The sequence below is a fragment of the Pristis pectinata genome, chromosome 4 (assembly GCF_009764475.1).
Source record: "Pristis pectinata isolate sPriPec2 chromosome 4, sPriPec2.1.pri, whole genome shotgun sequence".
NCBI lineage: Eukaryota > Metazoa > Chordata > Chondrichthyes > Rhinopristiformes > Pristidae > Pristis > Pristis pectinata.
Window position 1 is genome coordinate 40030218 of NC_067408.1, and position 25150 is coordinate 40055367.

Sequence of the window (25150 nt, forward strand, 5' to 3'; positions counted from 1 at the left end):
TCCTTTTCCAGATACCAGCCTTTATTTCAGTAACTGCATATGCTTCTCTTCTTATGAATGAGACATGATGTTGATTGTAAATAAAAGCAAAATTTTCTGGAGATAATGTGCACAATTTTCAGATGAGGGTTACAAAATTCTACTATGTAGGAACAATATGATTGAACAGGCAGATAGTGCAGAGGACCCCGGAGGCTGTTCCCCTCAGTAACAGGTTTTCCGCTTTGGAAGCTGTTGAGGGGAAATGACCTGCAGGGATCAAGCAGCAGTAGCCAGGTCTCTGGCACTGGGACCAGTCCTGCTGCTCAGAAGGGAAGGGAGGAGAAGAGGAGGGCAGTAGTGATAGGGGACTCGATAGTCAGGGAAACAGATAGGAAGTTCTGTAGAAGTGACCATGAATCCCGGATGGTATGTTGCCTCCCAGGTGCCAGGGTCTGGGATGTCTCTGATCAGGTCCACAGCATTCTTGAGCGGGAGGGAGAACAACCAGAAGTCTTGGTACATGTTGGTACCAATGACATAGGTAGGAAGAGGGAGTTTAGGGAGCGAGGCAGAAGGCTGAAGAACAGGACCTCAAGGGTAGCAATCTCAGGATTGCTGCCAGTGCCAAGTGATAGTGAAGGTAGGAATAGGAGGAGATGGCAGATGAATTGAGGAGTTGGTGCAGGAGAGAAGGTTTTAGATTTTTGGATCATTGGGATCTCTTCTGGGGAAGGTGAGACCTGTACAGAGAGGACGGGTTACACCTGAACCAGAGGGGGGCCAAAATCCTTGCAGGCAGGTTTGCTAGGGTGGTTCGGGAGGGTTTAAACTAGTTTGTGAGGGGGATGGGAACCAGAGGGGTAGGTCAGAGGAAGAAGTGGATGGGGAAAAGTCATTCTAACATGTAGAGAGGCTTTGAGGAAGTAGAAGCAGAGTATTGGTATTGGTATTGGTTTATTATTGTCACTTGTACCGAGGTACAGTGAAAAGCTTGTATTACAAACCGATCGTACAGGTCAATTCATTACGCAGTGCTGTTGCATTGAGTTACCATTGATGTAGACGGGTGCATGTACAGGGTATAAAAGTAGAAAGGTGGATGGGCTAAAGTGCATTTACTTAAATGCAAGAAGTATCAGGAATAAGGGTGATGAACTGAGAGCTTGGATAAGTACATGGGACTATGATATTGTGGCTCTTGCAGAGACTTGGCTGTCACCAGGGCAGGAATGGATATTGAATATTCCTGGATTTCAGTGTTTTAAAAGGGATAGAGGGGTGGGGTGAAGAGGAGGAGGGGTGGCGTTACTGGTCAGGGATGCTATTACAGCTGCAGGAAGGGTGGATAATGTAGAAGGATCCTCTCTAGAGTCAGTATGGGTGGGAGTTAGGAACAAGAAAGGAGCAGTTACTCTACTGGGAGTATTCTATAGGCCCCCCGGTAGCAGCAGGGATACTGAGGAGCAGATTGGGAGGCAGATTTTGGAAAGGTGCAAGAATAACAGGGTTGTTATCACGGGAGATTTCAACTTCCCAAATATTGATTGGCACCTGCTTAGTGCCAAAGGTTTAGACGGGGCAGAGTTTGCTAAGTGTGTCCAGGACGGATTCCTGTAACAGTATGTTGACAGGCCGACCAGGGGGAAGGCCATATTAGATCTCGTATTAGGTAATGAACCGGGTCGGGTGACAGATCTCTCTGTGGGTGAGCATTTGGGGGTCAGTGACCACCGCTCCCTAAACTTTAGCATTGTCATGGACAAGGAGAGGAGCAAAGAGGACAGGAAGATATTTAATTAGGGAAGGGCAAATTATGAGGCTATAAGGCTAGAACTTGAGAGTGTAAATTGGGATGACATTTTTGAAGGGAAATGTACTATGGAGATGTGGTCATTGTTCAGGGATCTCTTGCAGGATGTTAGGGATAAATTTGTCCCAGTGAGGCAGAGAAAGAATGGCAGGGTGAAGGAACCATGGGTGACAAGAGAGGTGGAACAACTAGTTAGGAAGGAGAAGGCAGCATACATAAGGTGTAAGCAGCAAGGATCAGATAGAGCTCATGAGGAATATAGAGTAGCAAGGAAGGAACTTAAGAAGGGGCTGAGGAGAGCAAGAAGGGGACATGAAAAGGCTTTGGCGAGTAGGGTTAAGGAGAAATCCAAGGCTTTTGTCAGGTGCAGGAAGAGCAGAAGGATGACAAGAGTGAAGGTAGGACCGATTAGAGACAAAAGTGGGAAGATGTGCCTGGAAGCTGTGGAAGTGGGTGAGGTTCTCAATGAATACTTCTCTTCAGTATTCACCAAAGAGAAGGGCCTTGATGATGCTGAGGACAGTGTTGGTAAGGTTAACATTCTAGAGCATGTATATATCAAGAGAGAGGATGTGTTGGAGCTGTTAGAAAATATTAGGACACATAAGTCCCCGGTGCCTGATGGAATATTCCCCAGGCTGCTCCGTAAGGCAAGAGGGGAGATTGCTGAACCGTTGGCTAGGATCTTTGAGTCCTCGTTGTCCACGGAGGATTGGAGGGTGGCAAATGTTGTCTCCTTATTCAAGAAAGGTAGTAGGGATAGTCCAGGGAATTACAGACCAGTGAGCCTTACATCTGTGGTGGGCAAGCTATTGGAAAGGATCCTAAGAGATAGGATCTATGAGCATTTAGAGAATCATGGACTGATTAGGCTCAGCCAGCATGGCTTTGTGAAGGGAAGATCATGTCTCACAAGCCTGATAGGGTTCTTTGAGGAGGTGGCCAGGAAGATTGATGAGGGTAGTGCAGTAGATGTGGTCTACGTGGATTTTAGTAAGGCGTTTAACAAGGTTCCACATGGTAGGCTTCTTCAGAATGTCAGAGGCCAAGGGATCCAGGGAGGCTTGGCCGTGTGGATTCAGAATTGGCTTGCCTGTAGAAAGCAGAGGGTTGTGGTGGAGGGAGTGCATTCAGATTGGAGGGCTGTGACTAGTGGTGTCCCACAAGGGTCGGTTCTGGGACCTCTACTTTTCGTGATATTTATTAATGACTTGGATGAGGGGGTGGAAGGCTGGGTTAGCACGTTTGCAGATGACACAAAGGTTGGTGGTGTTGTGGATAGTGTGGAGAACTGTCGATGCTTGCAGAGGGATATTGATGGGATGCAGAGCTGGGCTGAGAAGTGGCAGATGCAGTTCAATCCGGAGAAGTGTGAGGTGGTACACTTTGGAAGGACAAACTCCAAGGCGGAGTACAAGGTTAATGGCAGGGTTCTGGGCAGTGTGGAGGAGAAGAGGGATCTGGGGGGTTCATATCCACAGATCACTGAAAGTTGCCTCACAGGTAGATAGGGTAGTTAAGAAAGCTTCTGGGATGTTAGATGTCATAAGTCGTCGTGGGATCGAGTTTAAGAGCCGCGAGGTATTGATGTAGCTGTACAAAACTCTGGTTAGGCCACCCTTGGAGTACTGTGTCCAATTCTGGTCACCTCATTATAGGAAGGATGTGGAAGCATTGGAAAGGGTGCAGAGGAGATTTACCAGGATGCTGCCTGGATTGGAAAGTATGAATTATGAGGATAGACTAAGGGAGCTAGGGCTTTACTCTTCGGAGAAAAGGAGGATGAGGGGAGACATGATAGAGATATACAAAATATTAAGAGGAATAGATAGAGTAGACAGCCAGCACCTCTTTCCCAGGGCACAAATGCTCAAAACAAGAGGACATGGCTTTAAGGTAATGGGTGGGGAGTTCAAGGGAGATGTCACAGGGAGGTTTTTCACCCAGAGAGTGGATGGTGCATGGAATGCGCTGCCTGGGGTAGTGGTGGAGGCAGATATGTTGGTCAAGTTCAAGAGATTGTTAGATAAGCATATGGAGGAATTTAAAATAGTGGGATATGTGGGAGGAAGGGGTTAGATAGTCTTAGGCGTGGTTTAAAGTTCGGCACAACATGGTGGGCCGAAAGGCCTGTATTGTGCTGTGCTGTTCTATGTTTCTATGGTTCTAAGTTATTTTGTGTAGAAATGTTACAGAATGACTGAAATGGAAATGGTGGTACATCAGTTAGAGCTGCTGCCTCATAACTCCAGGACCTGGGCTCAGCCCTGACCTTGGGTGCTGCTTGTGTGGAGTTTGAGCATGGGTTTCCTCTGGATGCTCTGGTTTCCTTCCACATGCTGAAGATAACTGGCTGCTGTAAATTAGTGTCGATAAGGAGATAAGAACCAAAAGGAGGCTGGAGGGCATGTGAGAGAGTAAGGGGAATGGGGCCGATAGGATGACTCTGCTGGGGGTTGGCATGGATCTGACAGGCTGTATGGACCCTCCTGTGCCATAATAGGCCAGAAACTATACATAAGCTGGAAATTCTGACACACTGCACCTATCCATACTTGCAGGAATGGAAACATGCACACACACTTTCCACCCATTCTACCCATAAAGTGAGTAATGATGGAAGATCATGGAGGCAAAATCTAAGTATCTGTGCAACTTCAGGCCTACCACATAGTTCTTGCATTTAAGGCACGGTTCTACTGACTGAAGTATAATTGCAATGTGTTATACATTAAAATATTGCTCTCCAGAGGACTCACACCAACTTATTTTATTCATTCAAGGCATGTGGTCTTCATAGGCTGAGCCAGCGTTTAATTTCCCATCCCTGTTTACCCTTGAGAAGGTGGTGCTGAGCTGCCTTCTTGAACCGCTGCAGTCCATAAGGTGTGGATATGCCCACAACGCTCTTAGGGAGAGAATTCCAGGATTTTGACCCAATAATAATGAAGGAATGGTGATATATTTCCAAGTCAGAATAGTGTGTGGCTTGGAGGACAACTTCCAGGCAGTGGTGTTCCCCATAATTTTGCTGCCCTTGTCCTTCTAGCTGGTAGAGGTTGTGCATTTGGAAGGTGCTGTCTAAGGAGTCTTAGTGAGTTGCTGCAGTGCATCCTGTAGATGGTACAAACTGCTGCTACTGTGTACTGGTGGTGGAATGAGTGAATGTTTGTAGATAGGATGCCTATTTAAATGGGCTGCATTGTTCTGTATGGTGTCAAGCTTCTTGAGTGTTGCTGAAGGTGCACTCATCCAGGCAAGTGGAGAGTATTCCATTACACTCCACAGGGCTCCTAGCCTCTGATCTGCTCTTGTAGCCACGTTGTGTATTTGGCTACTCCAATTCAGAGTCTGGGCAATAGTAACTCCCAGGATATTCAGTGTGAGATTCAGTGATGGTAATGCCGTTGAATGTCAGGGGGTGATAGTTAGATTTTCTCTTGTTGGATTTCATTATTGTCTGGCACTTGTTTGCTGCAAATGTTACTTGCCACACATCAGCCCAGGCCTGGACATTGTGCAGGTCTTGCTTCCTTTGGATGTGGACTGCTTCATTATATGAGGAGTTATGAATGGTGCAGAACATTGAACAATCATCAGTAAACACCCCTACTTCTGACCTTATGAGTGAAGGACAGTCATTGATGAAGCAACTGAAGATGGTTGGGCCAAGGACTATATTCTGAGGAACTCCTGAAGAAATATCCTGACACAGGAGCATATGCAGTTCCACTTCAAGTTCTTACACATTTAAGAATTTTTAAATTGATGTGCTTTCCAGATTTATCTGCATTGCTCATTGGCTTTCAGCAGCATCTGTACGATAAAGGTCAATTCATTCCTGACAGTCGGTCGAGTGAATTGCACTAACATTAAATTGTTTGCTTGACATTCTCTAAGTCATTTTTTGTATGAATTATGCTTATTTTCCTTAGGTTTTTACTAAAACACCAAAAAAAGTCAGCCCCAGAACCCAACTTTAAAGAATTGTTTTTTTTCTTTTTACGCAGATAACATTGTGTTGGCAATATATTTTGTAATACACCTAGGCTTTTCACTTTAAGACTACAGCTTTTTAAATGGGGGTAATTATACATAGACCATTATATTTCTTTGTGAACACTTAATAAGGAAGTTTAATTGTGATGGGACTGGTTAATTCAGGATTGGTAAAAATGTGAGTTGTGGTGAATGACTTTGAACACACAGATGTCATTTATTATCATTCCTGAAACTCTACCTAAGTTGCAGGATGAACATAAAAAAGATTATTTGAGCTGTGGACAAGATAAATAAAATTGCAGAGAAGTAATTTTTTTTAATATATGACAGTAATTTGCAATAATCATTGGGCACATTCACTTCTCCAAGGAAAAACTGCTTCAACCACAGACATTTTCCGCACTTAATGAAAACATTTTATACTTGTTAATATTGGCTTGTGGCCCCTGTTGGGAATCAGCCGATGCCCTTCCTAAGAGTAACCATTGTTCTTCAGGAAGGACAAGGGAGTGGGCAAGGAGGCATTGAGCTGTGATAATCGGGGGGGGGAGGTTTGGGGGGGGGGGGTTGGTAGGCGACCACTCACACTCAATCTGTGGGGACGTGGCCCCAGCACAGCCCAATCCAACCCTGGGGACATCCATCAGTCTGCTCACTGGCCCTCAGTGGCAATGTGAACTGACTCCTCAAAATCTTCGCACACAGTCTACGTCACTCAATGTGTGTCCAATTCTCTGACAGTCACTGGAGTGTGCTCATACCCACTGGTCCTTTTACAAGCTCCCTCTGTAGATGCAACTGCTTCATCTGCACTGCTTGTCTCATTCTCCTTTGTGGACCAGGTGTCCTGAACAAAGTCAGTGTGTGAAGCAGTGGGCAAGTCAACACTCAGCACATGCCAGAAATTTGCAGTAAATCCCTAAGTGCAGACTCTACAATTTCTGTAAAATCATTATTTAGGTAGGGCCTTAGTTATTACCAATTTAGTTGCAATTTAATGGAAAACCAGATGTTGATGCAGAAAATCCAGAATTGGCCAAACAATGATAATATCTGAGGAGGAAAAAACACCTCCCAACTGAAACAAAAATAAAACCCGACAAAACTTTTCTAAATTAAAAAATGTAATATTTATTGTAATGCATTTGTTTTAGTTGACGGACCACTTAAGTATTATTTCCATAATGTAAGAGATGCAATTCCAGTTGTTACTGTGTAAGGAATAAATCCATCTGAATAAATTTTTCCACAATTGGAGATCGAATTCGAAGGCAGAATACAAGGTTAATGGCAGGATGCTTAGCAGTGTGAAGGAATAGAGGCATCTTGGGGTCCACGTCCATAGATCCCTCAAGGTCGCCACGCAGGTCGATAGGGTTGTTAAGAAGGCATATGGATTGTTGGCCTTCATTAGTCAAGGTACTGAGTTCAAGAGCAGCGAGGTGATGCTGCAGCTCTATAGAACTCTGGTTAGACCACGCTTGGAGTATTGAGTTCAGTTCTGGTCACCTCATTATAGAAAGAATGTGGAAGGTTTAGAGAGGGTGCAGAGGAGATTTACCAGGATGTTGCCGGGATTGGACAGCATGTCTTATGAGGATAGGTTGAGCAAGCTGGGGCTTTTCTCTTTGGAGAGAAGGAGGATGAGAGTTGACTTGATAGAGGTGTACAAGATAAGAGGCACAGATCGAGTGGACAGTCAGAGACTTTTTCCCAGGGCGACAATGGCTAACACGAGGGGACATAATTTTAAGGTGATTGGGGGAAGGTATAAGAGGGATGTCAAGGGTAGGTTTTTTTACACAGAGAGTGGTGGGTGCGTGGAACACACTGCCGGCAGAGGTTGTGGGGGCAGATACGTTAGGGACATTTAAGAGACTCTTAGATAGACACGTGAACGATAGAAAAATAGGGGGCTATGTGGGAAGGAAGGGTTAGATAGATCTTAGAGCAGGATAAAATGTCGGGACAACATTGTGGGCCGAAGGGCCTGTACTGTGCTGTAATGTTCTATGTTCTAAATTCAAATCTTAATCTTGAGTAGTAGTAGTTGTCCATGTGTCTGTTTGATTGGTAGAGGGCGCTAGGACCCCGGGTGGGTGTTTCTCTCTAACCGTGGCACTTGGGCGACTAAAGAAACTTCAGGAGGATGCTCACTGTCCTGGAGTCTGAGCAAGCGAGTGTCCCCGACAGGACAGAGACGGCGTTGCTCTTTGCTGTGTGCTGGTAACTCTGCTGTCTTCATGCTCTTTTATTTGTGACCCTTAACCAACCATGGAGAAAAACAGTGGTAAGTTTAACTTTGAAGTACTCTTGTGTTTTGAAGCTGTTGTAACCAGTTTGAACATTTAATTTCATTCAAAGCACACGTGTGCAGCAGCTTATAAATAATGACTGTGCTTCAGTTTACTGATCTTTAAATCAGAAGTTGCACCGACTTCATGAAATGGAGGTTACTCTGTCGTTTAGTTCTCCAGATAACTAAACTATGTGCACCTGGACGCTTTGCGTGCAGTTTACCTTCAGACTGGTGGGGTTGCTGTTTTTTCCTTAAAATGCCATTCCCATTCCTGTACATTGCACCTTCGGAAGTACACCATGGAAATCGATTTGATTGCAGATGCCGATGCCTTGTAACACCTGGGGTCCATCCGAAAGCAGAGATTTATTTACCTTCTTTCTCTCTCGATGTTTCAGAGTTTACATTAAGGCAAATGATAAAGGCTGTTTTCGAAACTACTCTCTTCTGGGTCCCTCTCAAAGTATGTTTGTTTGTTTATTTTCTTGATTCTTGCGAAATCAAATAGAAAGAAGGCCAATCGTAAGTCCAGAAAATACATTTCTGGTGCTTTAAGTGACTACTGTAACAATCTGTATAGTTTTACTTGGATTGCAGAGAAGCATTGCACTGTGCGTCCTCTGCATGCCATGACTTTGATTCGTTTACGAAACAAAAGCCCTCTCCTTTCATTTTGCCAGGGGGGAAAAAATCAGCGATTTGGGGTTGATCTGTTGAACTGACACATTGAGACCTCATTACAGTGGCAAATACTTAAACCCTAGTTGCAAGTCCGAGTGGGATATCACTGCCGTTGTGTTGTTGCTGATGAACTCATCCTGTTCGCCGTGAGCTGATCCCTGGGTTACTGACTTGCCCCACCCACACCCAGGTGCGGCAGCAGCACAACCCCGGCCAGCTGGGCCTGGTCCCATTTGCAGAGGGTTGGTCACCCACCCAGCTGTTCATGTTCAGTGTTATGCTGGCAGTAGGCATGTATGTATTCTCAGGAAATGAAATAGTATAGTTTGGTGGGGTTTTATTTTGGTCTATTGTTACATTTTTTAATGAGCCAAAAACAAAATCCTCAGCAGAATTTTACAAGGAAATCTAACAATGAGTGATAATTATTTTTAATTCATCGCTGATAAGGCCAACATTTATTGCCCTTCCCAAATTGCTCATGAACTGGACCACTCTTTAGATCATTGAAGTGTGCACCATGTTAGTGGGCTTTAGGTCACACATGCAAGCCAGGACAACCAAGGATGGTGACTTCCTCCCTCCCCTGAAGGATATTACTGGACCAAATAGATCTTTGCAACACACCGATAGTTTTTTGGTCATCATTATTGCTGACTAGTTTCTTATTAATATTAGATTATTAACTGACTTTAAATTCCACAGCTGCTTATAGTGGGGTTTGAGTTTAGTTTTCTACTTTATTGCTCCGGTGACTTAATCACTTCACCACCACCTTACCCTAAGGTGCCAGGAGCGAACTTCACGATGGCCATTGTCCGTGAATGCAGGGAAAGTGTTGAAAGTAGGCTCATGTGGTGACCATTTTAAAGAAGATGGATGCAAATGGAGAAAAATGGAAATCACACCAAGTAAGTTGGGTAGGGAAAGACATCTGGAAGAAATAGGTTCTGCAGAACCTTCTGTGGAGGCAAAGCAATAATTAACAAAGCGCAAAGAATACTGGAGAGTTTTGCCAAGAAAGTGTAATTCATCATTGTACTGAAGCTCCATTATGCTGGAGTTGAACCCCACCTTGAATGTTCCAGTTGCTTCTACTCCCCTAACAGTCAAATTTTGTTTTTGGTGCAAGGAAAAGCAAGAATGCTAATCTCTAATATTCCCTATAAGGATAAAAGATAATAGATTGGAACAGAACATATTAATTTAGACTGGTATTTTAAATTATATTGCAACTGAAAGGCAAGTTCTAGACAAACAAAGGACTGCAGATGTGCAGTAATACTAGAGAAACAAAGCTATCTCTTACCTGCATCTACCTATCACCACCTTGTGCCCACCCTGCCGCCCCTCTTTTGTCCACCTATCACTGCTCTGCTTTTCCCTCCTGTGTATTGGGCTTCCCCTTTTCCTATCTTTGGACCTGAAGAAGGGTCCTGACCCGAAATGTTGGCCGCCTGCTTTTCTCCACGGATGCTGCCTGGCCTGCTGAGTTCCTCCAGCATCATAGTGTCTTTCATTCAGCAAGTTTTAGACTATTGTCGAAAAACATATCTGTATGATTATTCCTTGAAAAAGTCTTCAATATCTTCTATACAGGGCAGTTATGACTAAAATGTGTTTGAAATTTTTAACTTGAATCTTATGATAGAGGCATCAAGACAACAAAAAGTGTTAACTGGAAACTTCCTGAAGAAGTATGCATTCTCTGAAATAATAACTGTTTACTTAGCAGAAATTATTGTATTGGAACTCATCCTTGTTATTTTTGGCATCATTCAATATTTCTAGCTGTCAGTTGATGTAATGTAACTATGAAATAAGCTGTCTTTTATTTCTATATAACATCACAGAGGACAAATCAATAATGTAGGTGAGCATGTTGACAATTATGTTCTCTATATACCTGACACAGATCAGAGCTAGCCTGGATAATGAGTTTACTTGACAGCTTTGCCTGAAACCTTTGAGCAGAAAACAGCATCATTGGCTTGCTATGGCTCTCTTTGATGGACAGCTCTACAGCCAAGAGTCTCGGATTCCTAATTTATATTGGCCTTGATGAGTAATTTGAGTGTCAGACTATTAGGTGTTTGAGTCTTGCAGCTGGCAAGTTGTGGTCTGGAATTGCCTTTCCTTGTGCCTGAAGATGATGGGAGTGAGTGAGATGAGGTGGGTGTAGGAGGGGATTCTCAATTTCTCCTGTAACTTTGGCAGGAAATCTGGAGCAACAACATAAGCAGCTGTTCACTTCTCTTCTCCAAGGATTCCATAGACCTACTGCCATGCATACTGCAGGAGATCAAGGAAATTGCTTCAGAGATTCTAACCATTTATCTGTAATATGTCTTAACATGAGAGCGACATCTGTTTTAAGTCTGATAAATGTCTAATAAGAAAGTAAATGGCTTCTATTATTTAGTCATCAAGTCAAACAGCACAGCAACTGGCCCTTCAGCCCACTAAGCCCATGCTGCCTCTCAAGCACCCATTTATGCTAATCCTACACTAATTTAACTTTTATTCTCCCCATGTTCCCACCAACTCCCCCAAATTCTACCATTCATCTACGCACAAGGGGCAATTTACAATGGCCAATTAACCTACCAACCTGCACGTCTTTGGGTTGTGGAAAGAAATCAAACCATCCAGGGGAAACCCACATGATCACAAGGAGAATGTGCAAATTCCAAACAAACAGCACCAGAGGTCAGATTGAACCTGTGTCACTGGAACTGTGAAGCAGCTGTGTTACTGTGATGCTTTTTAATCTATAAATAATATTAATGGCGATGTGTTGAGCTGCTTTGAGAACAGGCTGGAAGAATGTAGGAAACAAAGCTGTGATGGATTTTGATCTGTTTGGAAACCAGTCAGCAGTGGTGTCCCATATGGATCAGTTTTGGAATCATTCTTTATTAATGATATGCCTAGCAATGTGTTAGGAAATGTGGCTCATGACTAGCAAATGATGTTTAATCTGGAAAATGTTGTTACCTTGATGGGTAAGGCAAATCCTGAACGATGCATATCCTTCAGGGTAAAGTACCAAAGAGGTGAAGAAAAGTACATCAGCAATGCTGTGAACCAGCACACAGAGTGAATTGGGGGTGTATCCATTGACCATTTAATAATACAGAATGACACACTTGTCCCTCTACAAAACCTGGATTAGGCCTCACTTGGAATGTGGTGTCCTGTTTTGAGCTACTCACATAATGGGTGACATTGATCCCATGGGAAAGAAACAGAGGAGGGTCACCAGTCTAATTTCCAGTACAAAACATTTTAGTCCTAACACATGAGAAATGTAGCCTCAGGCTAGATGTAGACTAACATGATCACCTATAACATAAAAGATATGTCCCGTGTAACCATGGGGTTGATTAGATAGAGGTTTGTGGAGGAGAACGTGAATATATTACGTTAAAATTGAAAATGTTCTAATTGAGTAGGGATGGCAGAGGATCAGGGGTCACCATTTTAAGTTGTGATTGAGCCACGTTTAGATTAGACCTCAGAGCTGATTTTGTTCCCAGATAATGGCGGACTGCTGGAACAGACTGCTGTCTTATAAGGTTGATCCATATTTGCTGAATTCCTTCAAGCAAGAACTGGATGTGTTTCTTGCTGGAGCAGATCTCGCCTTCTACAAAAAGTACTTCTGGAAATTTGGGGTCAGAGATATTTCCACGCTGTGTTGTAGAGGAATTTGCCAGATTTCCCAATACACCACCTCCCCAAAGTAAACCTTATTTTATTTTTTAACATCTCCTGGGAGATCATAAAGTTTTTAGTGGATGTAAATATATTGTGATACCCAAAGTATAACTGTAATGTGGAACAGGCTGGATAGGCCAAAAAGAGTTTATGTGACCATCAATGTTGTGAATTAGTACATTATAACTGAGAATAGAAATGTATATTTTATTGTGATGTTTAGTTTATTTGCCCATCATGCATGAACAAAAACACCTTTTTTTGGCTCAAATCTGAGATTTATTCTGGTAAAAGTGTATTTTTAACCAACCTTCTAAAGAAAGACCAATCATGTGAGATGCATTCCAGTAATCAGCATACTAAGGTTTCTCCAGAATGGTGTGCGGTGAGTAAAAAAAATGGTCACTGGACTGTCCAGCATGAAATCCGAAAACTCTGGAATTATTGCATGGGTATTCTAAGTTGTTATGCAAGTGAATAGACTGATTGTTGAAACAAAAAAATTCAACGTGAAGGATGCCCAAAATAAAGATCAACAAATCCCAGAAAAAGTAGAAATACTCAGTGGTTCAACAGCATCTGTGGAGAGGGAAACGCTGAAGATTGCAAATCATTGACTTGTCATCTGTTCTGATTGAAAGTCATTAACGTAAAACATTAACTCTGTTTCACCCTCTGTCTGATGTGCTGAAGATTTCCAGTGTTTTCCACTTTCTTTAATTCAAGATTTCCATCAACTGTAGTATTTTTCCATTGCCAATCTAATTGCATTGCCCCATAAGTACTGTTTATTAATTTGCAGGATGCAAGAGTTGCTGGCAAGGTCAGTGTTCATTACACATCACATTGCCCTTGAGAAGGTGGATGGCGGCAATCCACCTTCTTGATCCTTTGTAGACTTCATGGTATTAAAGCTGAGCAGTTCAGATGACGATGAAAGAATGGCAATATGTTTCCAAGCATTTGAGTTAGAGGGCAATTTGTAGGCAGTTGCATTCCTATACAAGTGCTCCCTTTAAGTCAGATAGTAGAGATCTTGGGTTTAAGAGATGCCTTTGAAGTCTTTTGAGTCACTGCAATGCATTGTGTAGTAGTGCAAAGTATTGCCATGGTGTACTGGTTTTGGTAGAAGTAAACATTTAGTGTGGCGTATTAGGTGTCAATCAAATAGTGGTTTTCTCCTGAATACTGTCAAACTTATTGGTATTATTGGAGCTGTAGCTACTTGGGAAGGTCTAAAGTATTTCATCACACTGTTACCTTGTGCTGGTTATGGATAGTAAAATGGCTCTCACCTCATAGTAGTCACTCACCTCAAGATAATCTGCTTTTCCAGCCACAGTAGTTACATGGCTGCTCCTGTTATTTCCAGTCATAACAATCCGTGAGACAGAGATGAAAGGGGACTCAGTGTTGGCAACATTAAGGGACGGTGGTCTGATGTCCTTTCATTAGGAGGTGATCATTTCCAGGCACTTGTAAGGCATAAATATCACTTTCTGCTTATCGGCCTGCGTGTGAAAGTTACCAAGGTCGAGCTGCCTGTGGCCATGTACAACTTCATTACCTGAGGAGTTGCGAATGAAATTGAACAGTGTGAGTCATCAGTGAGCATCTTCATTTACTATCTTATGGTTATTTATGAAGTAGCTGATTATGGCCTGGCCTAGGTGCTGCTTTGATGTCTCTTTGTAATGGGGGAGATCAATGACTGGAGGAAAAGAAATAATGAGAAAGAAACAAGATAAAGCTACACAAAGAGAGAAGAAAACCGGTTCGATATTATTTCTTACAAGAATGTACAGGCCTTGTAACCTCTATGTCAAAAGAGGTGACTGTTTATCCCAAGTACAAAGTGATTTAAGAACAAACAACATTAAAGGGGTATAATAATAAATCACCCTCTACCAGCATCTTCCTTTCAGGAGCAAAATCCCTCCGATATTAGTCCTAAAGGATGTGAAACTAGTGAATGAATTCTATGTGTCCTCTGCTCTTCCTGTTCCCTGGTACCACTTCCAACTCCAACTTCTCCACCTTTGTGTTCTGTGTCTCAGCAACCTGTAAACTCTGCGATCATTTGTCTGGACTTTTTAAAAAGAAAAAAAGTGTCAGTGATGGCATGTGTTCTTGCGCTGGTTAAGCAAATGTGGCAGGTCGCTCCCTTCACCTTCCCTTTCCTTTTTCTCCCCTTAACATCTGCTTGCATTGGAAAAAGAAAAGACAAGAAATTGCTCTGATGTCATGTGGCCATCACAGTGATTCTCAGACAGATTTTGAAGTTGCCCACTCCCTGCTCCTTGTTTTACTATTTGTGTTTCCAAAACACCATGAGGGTAACCTGCAGGCAGTTCATATGTATCATTAGTTACTGCTGGTCTTCCCACTTCCATCAGATTTAGCTACATAGCTCCCAGGAATATCCTGGGCTTCTTTCCCATGTGGCATCACAAGTTCGGCAGTCGAAGTTTCCAAGCTCAGATCAGATATTTAATGTGCAGACCTACACTACCAGTGGGGTAGTTAATGTAGGTTTCCCACATATTGCAAGGAATGGATGGAAAAGCATCTGGCTTTACATTTTCAGGCCAGTGGGGCTGCTGAACAACTGGCCAATCCAACCAGGTCCGTTCCATTTGGTGCTTGTGATGTACCTCCTCTACTCTGGCGAGACCAAGCGTAGACTAGGCAACTGAAAACAGCGCAGGACCTCTCAAGGCATCGGCCGTCTTGAGCTTCCGGTTGCTCGTCGTTTCAACTCTCCTTCCCACTCCTGTACCGATCTGTCTGTCCTCGATCTTCTCTACTGCCACTGCGAGGCCAAACACAAATTAGAAAAACCGCTTGGGTAACCTACAGCCCAGTGGTGTGAACATTGAATTTTCCAATTTTGGATAACCCACACATTCCTTTTCCTTTCCCACTCCCTCCCACCAGTCCACTGAGGGTCTCTCTCCCTTTATTTCATCTTTTCCATCCCTACTCTTTCACACGTACACCCCTTCTTTCTATCTGCCCCCATCACCCACACCCACATATGTGGAGGTCTTCTCCCTCGGTTCACTTTTCCTGTCCCCGCTCCCCTCCCCCAACTGGTTTCATCTGCCTATCATCCGTCCCTTATCTGTTTCCACCTCTCCACTACCAGCCTCTTGTCTCACCCCTCCCTCTCACTTCTATTTACCGGCCATTTTCCCTCTCCGCTCTCTGCCCTGATTTAGGGTCTTTGCCCAAAACACTGTCCATCCCTCTGCTTCCACACATGCCGCTTGACCTGCTGAGTTCTTCCAGCAGTTTATTTTCTGTACTAATCCATGGGTTAAGGAGATGCAAATCACTGCTACTGTGACTCCCTCCACAAAGTGCTTGCAAAAGCCTGTGGGTTTCCTCCTCCAAATTTGAAAGCTTCACCATAACAATCGCTTTAGTTATTCAATCTTACTGTGACTTCCTTATCCTCAGAATCCAACAGAGTTGCAATTTTCAACATAACTTCCAGGATCAGTTCCCTATCAATTATTTCAGATAATGATTCTGCTGTTCCCACTTCTGCCTCCTCTGGGGCATTTTCTTTCTTATCTAATTTTGTTGTTTTTTTTGTTGGCAGTTAATTCTTCTCCTTTTCATCTTCTACAGACCTTCCCTCTGGTTCTTTACACTTGCCCATTTTGGCTGCACCATTTTCTATGACCTGAAAGTTAATTTGCTTCTGCTGCCTGACCTGCTGAGTATCTCCATTATTTTTATTTTCAGGTGTGCTGCCTTGCCTCGCCTCATTACATTTTTGAAGCAAAAATAGCATAAGTAGCTTTGGTGTTTATTTGTCTATTTGTGTACATGATCTGATGGCACAAGTTACATCCGATACAGTCTTGCATCACACCAGATTAGGCAGGAAGTGACAGAGACAGCAGCAGACAGGAATGCGTGCTTCTATTCTGGGACTTTCATTTATAGCATAAGTATTTGGAATGCATGCAAAAAAATCTTGGTATAGCAAAATTATTAATCGATGCAACAAAGGAAGGAATTGCAATGCAACTGATCTTCATGTTGGAAAATACAGATTTGCTTTAGTTTAGATTTATCAGTGAATCAAGACAGTGATTAAGTGAGTAGTGTTTGCAGAAAGTAAAAATGAAGAATGAAGAAGCATTTTGACTTAAGAAGTACAAAGCTGCATTGTGCGTAACCAGATAACTACCCAAAACTTCAAAATTATTATGGATTCAGACTAAGAATTCAAGGAAACTAACTTGCAGGGAGCAAATTTCTTCACTTCTGGCACGAATATTTCCTATTTGATGGCTTTCTCTCCTGCAGTGGAGAAAATATTGAAATGAAGGAGGTTGAGTGGTGACCTGATAGAGGTATATAAAATTATAAGATGCATAGAGAGTAAGAATCTTTTCCCCATGGTAGCGATATCAAAAGCAAGAGGCCATAGGTTTAAGTTGAGAGGAAGGAGATTTAAAGGGAATTTGAGGGGCAAGTATTTTTACACAGAGTGGATGATATCTGGAATGCATTGCAAAGGAAGTAGTGGAGTAGACGCATTTAAGAAACAGGCACAAATAGGTAAAGCAGTGAAGGATACCGATGACCTGATATGGGTAAATAGAACTAGCAGCAGGAAGCTTAAAGAAAGAGCCTTTGAGTGAAGTGATAGAGCTTTCCAGAAAAGCATTTCTTATTGGCTAATTGTGAGACACTTCAGCCAATAAAAAGAAAGCAGGCTCTCGCAGAGCAGCCATTGTGAGAGTGGGCTAATGTTTGAGTGGTAAGTTAAGAGATTTTGGTTCGCGAGGCTTTGGCGAGCAGAGGCACAGGTAAGGTTCCTTGAATTTTGTTTTTAGTCAGAGCATTCAGATGGCTGTTAAAGCAGTGGCATGCTCTTCCTGCAGGATGTGGGAGGTCAGGGAGACTTCCAGTGTCCCTGAGGACTTCACCTGTAGGAAGTGTGTCCAGTTGCAACTCCTGACTGACTACATGAAGCAGCTGGACACACTCAGGATCATCCGAGATGCTGAGAGTTTCATAGATGTGAGTTTTAGTGAGGTGGTCACACCCAAGGTACAGGCAGAAAGTAGTTGGGTGACCAGGAAAGGAAAAGGGAGTAGGCAGATCGGGGAATCTTGCACTGTGGCCATTCCCCTCAAAAACAAGTATACTGTTTTGGATACTGTTGGGGGGGGGGGGGAAATGATCATTCAGGAGAAGGCAGCAGTGGATGGGTCTGTGGCACCCAGACCAGCTCTGAGGCTCAGTGGGGAAAGGTGAAGATAAAGGACTATAGTTGGGGGGGGGGGGCGGACAGGAGATTCTGTGGCCACAAAAGGGACTCTGCAATGGTGTGTTGCCTCCCTGTGGTCAGGGTCCAGGATGTTACGGAGCAGCTGCAGAACATTCTGAAGGGGGAGGGGGAGCAGCCAGAAGTCGTTGTGCATGTTGGCACAAATGACATGGGTAGAGAAAGGGATGAGGTCCTGCACAGTGAATATAGGGAGCTGGGGAAGAAGTTTAAAAAGCTGGACCTTGAGGAAAGTATTCTCTGGATTACTTCCAGTACCACGTGCTGGTGAGGGTAAGAATAGGAGGATATGGTAAATGAATGCATGTCTGAAAAATTGGTGTAGGGGGCAGGGATTCAGATTTTTGAACCATTGGGATCTCTTCTGGGACAGAGGTGACCTGTACACAAAGGACAGGTTACACCTGAGCTGACATGGGACCAATATCCTGGCAGGCTACTAGGGTGGGTTCAAACTATTGGTTGGGGGGTGGGGGGGTGGTGTTGTTCCCAAGCATCAGGGAGGCAAATGAGAGGCTGGAAAGTGATGCAGAAGTCAGTGACAGCAGGTTGAATAGGCATGATGGGCAGGAGAATGGCCACGATCGAGGAAAGCCTATTGGATTAAATTGCATTTATTTCCAATGCAAGAGGTCTGACGGGTAAGGCGGATGGACTCGGGGCTTGGATAGCTATGTGGGACTGGGATGTTATAGTTATTACAGAAACATGGCTAAGGGAGGGACAGGACTGGCAGCTTAATATTCTGGGGTACAGGTGCTCTGGGATTATAGTATAGGCCCCCAAATAGTCAATGAGAACTAGAAGAACAAATATGCAAGGCAATTATTCTTACTACTCTGCACAATGGGGTTGTAATAGGAGGGGATTTTAATTTTCCTGACATAGACTGAGACTGCCATACTGTTAAGGGCTTAGATGGGGTGGAATTTGTTACGTGCGTTCAGGAAAGTTTCTTTGGGCAATATATAGAGGGCCCTACTAGGGAGAGGGCAAAGCTCAACCTACTCTTGGGTAATAGGGCGGGGCAAGTGACTGAGGTGACAGTAGGGGAGCACTTTGGGACCAGTGACCATAGTTTAATTAGTTTTAAAATAGTTATGGAATGGGACAGAACCGGTTCACAGGTTCAAGTTCTAAATTGGGGCAAGGTGAATTTTGACGGTATGAGACAGGAGCTTCCAGGGGTTGATTGGAGTATGTTGTTTGCAGGCAAAGGGAACACAGACAAGTGGGAGGCTTTTAAAGATGAGATAGTGAGAGCTCAAGGTCTGCATGTTCCTGTTAAGGTGAAGGGCAAGGCTGGTAGGAGTAGGGAACCCTGGATGACGAGGGATATTGAGGCCTTGGCCAGGAGAAAGAAGGAGGCATGGGTCAGGTGCAGGCAGCTGGGATCAAGTGAATCCCTGGAGGAGTAAAAAGGTATGCAGAGGTGTACTCGAGAAGGAAATCAGGAGGGCAAAAAGGGGCACGAGATGACTTTGGCAGAGAAGATTAAGGAAAATCTAAAGAGATTTTATGTATATTAATGGAAAAAGAGTAACTGGAGAGAGAATAGGGACCCTCAAAGGCTGAAGGGAACACCTTTGTGTAGAGCCACAGGAGATGGGCAAGATCCTTAATGAGTATTTCTCCTCTGTTTTTACTGTGGAGAAAGACATGAAGACTTTGGAACTAGGAAAAGTAAATGGGAGGGTGGTCTTGGGGATAGTTGGCATTACAGTAGAGGAGATGCTGGATGTCTTAAAAGGTATGAAGGTAGACAAATCTTCAGGGCCTGACGAGGTTTATCCAAGAACTCTGTGGGTTGCTAGAGAAGAAATTGCAGGAGCCCTGGCTGAGATATCTACATCCGATTGGTTTATAAGACAAGCTTTTCACTGTACCTCTGTACAAGTGAGAATAATAAACCAATACCAATACCAATCATTGTTAGCCACGGGTGAGGTGCTGGTAGACTGGTGGGTAGTAAATGTTGTGCCTTCAATTAAGAAGGGTGGCAAAGAAAACCCTGGTAACTATAGGCCAGTAAGTCTAACATCTGTGGTAGGTAAGTTACTGGAGAGGATTCTGAGGGATAAGATGTAAGTATAACTGGAAAGGCAAGGGTTGATTAGGGGTAGTCAGCATGGCTTTGTGCATGGGGGATCATGCCTTACAAACTTGATTGAGCTTTTTGATGAGGTGACTAAGAAAGTTGATGAGGGAAGGGCAGTAGATGTGGTTCATATGGACGTCAGTAAGGCCTTTGATAAGGCTCCGCATAGTAGGCTGCTCTGGAAGGCTGGGTCGCGTGGAATCCAGGGAGAGCTGGCTAATTGCATACATGATTGGCTTGATGGTAGAAAGCGGGGTGATGGTGGAAGGTTGTTTCTAAGATTGGAGGCCCATGACTAGAGGTGTGCCTCAGGTCGGTGCTGGGCCCATTGTTGTTTGTCATCTATATCAATGATTTGGATAAGAATGTACAAGGCATGGCTAGTAAGATTGCAGATGACACTAAAATAAGTGGTATAGTGGACAATAAAGAAGGTTATCAAAAATTACAAGGTGATCTTGATCAGCTGAGTAAGTGGGCGAGGAATGGCAAATGGAGTTTAATTCGGCTAAGTGCAAGCTGTTGCATTTTGGAAAGTCAAGTCCAGGTAGGACTTTCATAGTGAACAGCAGGGCCCTGATGAGTGTTGGAGAACAGAGCGACCTTGGAGTACAAGTACATGGTTCACTGAAAGTGGAGTCACAGGGTGATGAAGAAGGTTTTTGGCACACTGGCCTTCGTAAGTCAGGGGATTGAGTGTAAAAGTTAGGAGGTCATGGTGCAGTTGTACAGGAGGCTGGTGAGGCCGCACTTGGAGTATTGTGTTCAGTTTTGGTCGCCCTGCCACAGGAAAGATATTACTAAACTGGAAAGAGTGCAGTAAAGATTTGTAAGGATGCTGACAGGACTTGAGGGACTGAGTTATAGGGAGAGGTTGGACAGGCTAGGACTTTATTCCTTCGAGAGTAGGAGATTGAGATGTGATCTTATAGAGGTGTATAAAATCATGAGAAGCATAGATAAGGTGAATGCCATCTTTTTTCAGTCCTTTTCCCAGAGCTGGGGTATCGAGAACTAGAGGGCATAGGTTTAAGGTGAGAGGCAAAAGATTTGAGGACCTTGAGGGGCAACTTTTTTTACACAAAGGGTGGTATCTATATGGAATGAGCTGCCAGAGGAAGTGGTTGAGGCAGGTACAATAACAACTTTTAAAAGACAGTTGGACAGGTACATAGATTGGAAAGATTTAGAAGGTTATGGGCCAAACGCTGGCAAATGGGACTAGCTTGGTTGGGGCACCTTGGTCAGTATGAACCAGTTGGGCCGAAGGGCCTGTTTCCATGCTGTATGACTCTATGACTAGTGTGGATGGACACAAAGGTTGTAATGGACATGGTGGGCCAAAGGGCCTGTTTCTGTGCTGTACTTCTGTTCTATATTCATTTAGTCATAAAGTACAGCAGACGAACAGGCCCTTCGGCCCACAATGTTGTGCCAAACTAATTATGCTAATGATGCCTAATTACACTAATCCCTATTGTCTGCACATGGTCCATACTGGTCCATATCCCTTCATTCTCTGCACATTCACGTGCCTGTCTAAGAGCCTCTTAAGTGCCTCTATCATATCTGCCTCCATTACCATCCCTTGCAGTGCATTCCAGGCACCCACCACTCTCGATTTTCAAAACAAAAACTTGCCCACACTTGTCCTTTTGAACTTTCCCCCCTCACCTTAAATGCATGCACTCTAGTATTAGACATTTTGACCCTGGGTAAGATACTGGCTGTCTATTCTGTATAGGCCTCCCTCACATAATTTTACAAACTTCTATCAGGTCTCCCCTCAGCCTCCACCGCTCCAGAGAAAACAACCCTAGTTTGTCCAACCTCTCCTTATTAGCATTTGCCCTCTAATCCAGGCAGCATCCCAGTATACCTCTTCTGCACTGTCTCCAAAGCTTCCACATCCTATAATGAAGCAATCAGAATTGAATGCAATATTCTAGGGCAGGCATGGTAGCGTAGCGGTTAGCGTAACTCTATTACAGCGCCAGCAACCCAAGTTCAATTCCATCCGCTGTCTGTAAGGAGTTTGTACGCTCTTCCCATGTCTGCGTGGGTTTCCTCCGGGTCACTTGGTTTCCTCCCACATTACAAAGACGTACAGGTTAGGAAGTTGTGGGCATGCTATTATTGACGCTGGAAACATGGCGGCACTTGCGAGCTGCCCCCCCGAATACTCTACGCAAAAGATGCATTTCACTGTGTGTTTCGACGTACATGTGACTAATAAAGATATCTCTTAGATGTGGCCGAATCATAGTTTTATAAAGCTGCAACATAACTTCCTGACTCTTGAACCCAATGCCTTGACCAATAAAGGCAAACATACCATATGCCTTCTTTACCACTCTTTCAACTTGTGCAGACACTTTCAGGGAGTTATGGACTTGGACCCCAAGATGCCTCTACATCATTGCTGTTAAGGGTCCTGCTATTAACTATGTCCTTTCCCTTTGCATTTGATCTCCCAAGGTGTAATACCTCAGTCTTGCCCAGATGAAACTCTATCTTCCATTTCTCCACCCATATTTGCAACTGATCTATATCTCGTTGTATCCCTTGGCAACCTTCCACACTATCCACAATGCCACCAGTCTTTGTGTCATTTGCAAACTTACTAACCCACCCATCCATGTTTTCATATAAACAGCAAAGGTCTCAGTGCAGATCCCTGCAGAACACCACTAGTCATAGACCTCCAACCAGAGGTAAGAGCCATCAACCACTACCCTCTGTCTGCTATGGGCAAGCCAGTTCTGAATCCAAACGGCCAAGTCACTGTGGATCCCATGCATCTTTATGTCCTGGATGAGCCTGCTATGAAGGACCTTGTCAAAAGCCTTTCTAAAATCCATGTAGACAACATCCACTGTTCTACCTTCATCGATCACTTCTGTCACCTCCTCGAGAAACTCAATCAAGTTAATAAGACATGATGACTTATTGTTGCCTCAATTAATGTTAAAACATTATTAATGTAATTCTTGAGTAAATATGAAATGAATTTCAGTAGTTCGACAAAGTTTGCGCAAGTTGTCAAAGGACCTAAAAGAAAGTATTCAGGAGAAGAGAAACTAAAATGAATAGAGCAGTTAGGTAAGGGATATGAAGTTGAGAAGGGTTTGATTGAGCTGGATTTTATTACTTATGGAATTTTCTGGTTGTCTCTGTGTACAACCTTATTTCTACAGGAAGAAGGCTGGATTATTGCCAATGTGTATTGAACGATGAATTTTTTGCTTCATTTTGTACATTGTGAATTCACAAATGCACTAATTGCCTTGGGTGTATCCTTTATCCTGGCTAACCTAAAATATTAAGTGTCAGACCCTGTGGTTTGTTTATATTTAATGCAGGTGACACTGAGTTTGGAGGGATAGTATGGATGGAAACGGGAAGTTGCAAAGGAACATAAGCAGATTAAATGTGTGGGGGAAAATTTGTGGCAGGTGGAGTTCAACAAAGGCAGATGTGAGGTCACTCTTTTCCCACCTAAACTGGAGTACTTTCTAAATAGTGAGAGGCTAGAGTAAAGAGTTTTTGGCAATCCTACTACACAAATCATTAAAAGCGAAGGAACTTGTATAATAAGCATCAAAAGGCTGTCTTTGATTGCTTGTTATACAATTAGAGTGTTGGCCTTTATTTTACAGTGTTGGTATACAAAAATGAAAAAGTTATGCTTTAGTTATCTTGAACCTAGTTCAAAATTTAATTGAATTCAGTGTTCAGGGTTGGGTACCAGCCCTTGAAAGAAGGGTATATTAGATGGGATGCAGCATGGATTTACCATCCTATGGTTTGGGGTCACATTGTGTATTCCCCAAAATAAAACAGATTAAAGAGGTGATCTGGTTAAAATGATTAAGTGTTTAAAATCATTCCCTTGGCTGGATTTTGAGTGCCTATTTCCTCTCAGCAGGAAATCGGTGACAATGGGTCATCATCTTCAAAAGGAAGCTCGTTAAAGGATGGAATCAAAAAAGAGTTCTGCCCAAGTAAAAATGGAAACTTATCATACCCTAGTCCAAAAAGCTGAGGCTGTGAAAACATCAGGAGATATCAAGGCTAAATAGATGGATTTTTATTAGGGAAGGGTGTTAACCAGGGATATGGAACGAAATTGAGGAAACTGGAGATGAGGTTCAAATCAGCCATGATTTAACTGAGGAGCCGCACAGGCCTGAGGGGCTACTTGACTTGTATCTTTCCTGGCTGGTGGTCTTTGCCGTCATTGGTGTACGTGGAATACATTACCTCATTTGGGTCACACTGCAGAAATTAACAGTCATTAATGTTCCTGTGAAATTACTGATGAAGGTTTTAACCAGCAGTTTGAGTTGACCTACATTTTGACTTTTTTTTAATCCTTTATGGGGAAACATCTTCCTTCCTCCATCTGGTGGCTTTCCTGTATCAGCCATCCTGAATTCTGACTCTGTAGCACAAGATATGATGCACTGCAGACTACAATTTGTTCTATGTTCGTGAAACAACTTGTTGTTTGTGGATGGAATATCCACATTTTCTGAAATATCTAAAGGTAAGCTAGAGGCTTATTACACAATACATTCATAAAGAATTCTTGCTTAAGAACTTATAAGACCTATAGTCCTGAATTTCCTCTTTTGCTTTATCTGTGACCTTCCTTGGGATAATATCCCTTTAAGCGTTATGTGCACAAGGACATGAAGCATTCTTTAATATCAATGGAAGGCCCATCGGATGTGGGTGTGACCACAATACTGAATTGTTTCCTCTGCTAAGATCCAAAGCACTGCAGCTTCCCCAGGATCTTTCACTGAAGCATCCGTGTTCTTTGATTGACATCATCCCGGTTCCTTCCTCACGATGTACATTTGCGCAAATTTCCCATCTCAAAATCTAGGTGAAGGACAGGCCTTGGGATTGTTTGGTTGCTAAATAAGTGCTTCCTGTCCTGCAGGCTAGAAACAGCATAGTCACGTTTACTTCAGCATGAGAAAGAATGTATCATTAAGCAAGATAATAACGACTTCGTTACACCATCTCATCCATCAAGGACAAAATGTGTGAGACTAAGAAAGGAGAAACAAGTGACTGGACTATCTTGATGTGATAGGTGTCACTCTCTACTTTGATGTTAGACGGTGAAATACACTCAAGTTGATGCTACTTGGTTGCTAAGGAAACTTAATTTATATTTGGGTGCTCTACATCACCAGATTGTAAGCATTCTGGTAAAGCCATGATTAATAAAAA

The 25150-nt window shown here is 43.3% G+C and overlaps 1 protein-coding gene across 1 annotated transcript in view; it reads left to right on the forward strand.

Annotated features, from left to right (window-relative positions):
- The first annotated feature begins 7938 nt into the window (after positions 1-7938).
- Positions 7939-25150, forward strand: part of afap1l1a (actin filament associated protein 1-like 1a) — a 159376-nt gene continuing 142164 nt past the window's right edge. Inside the window, exon 1 of the mRNA XM_052013836.1 lies at positions 7939-8084. Coding sequence (XP_051869796.1) covers positions 8069-8084 — 16 coding nt within the window. The 5' untranslated portion in view covers positions 7939-8068. The remainder of the gene's footprint in view (positions 8085-25150) is intronic.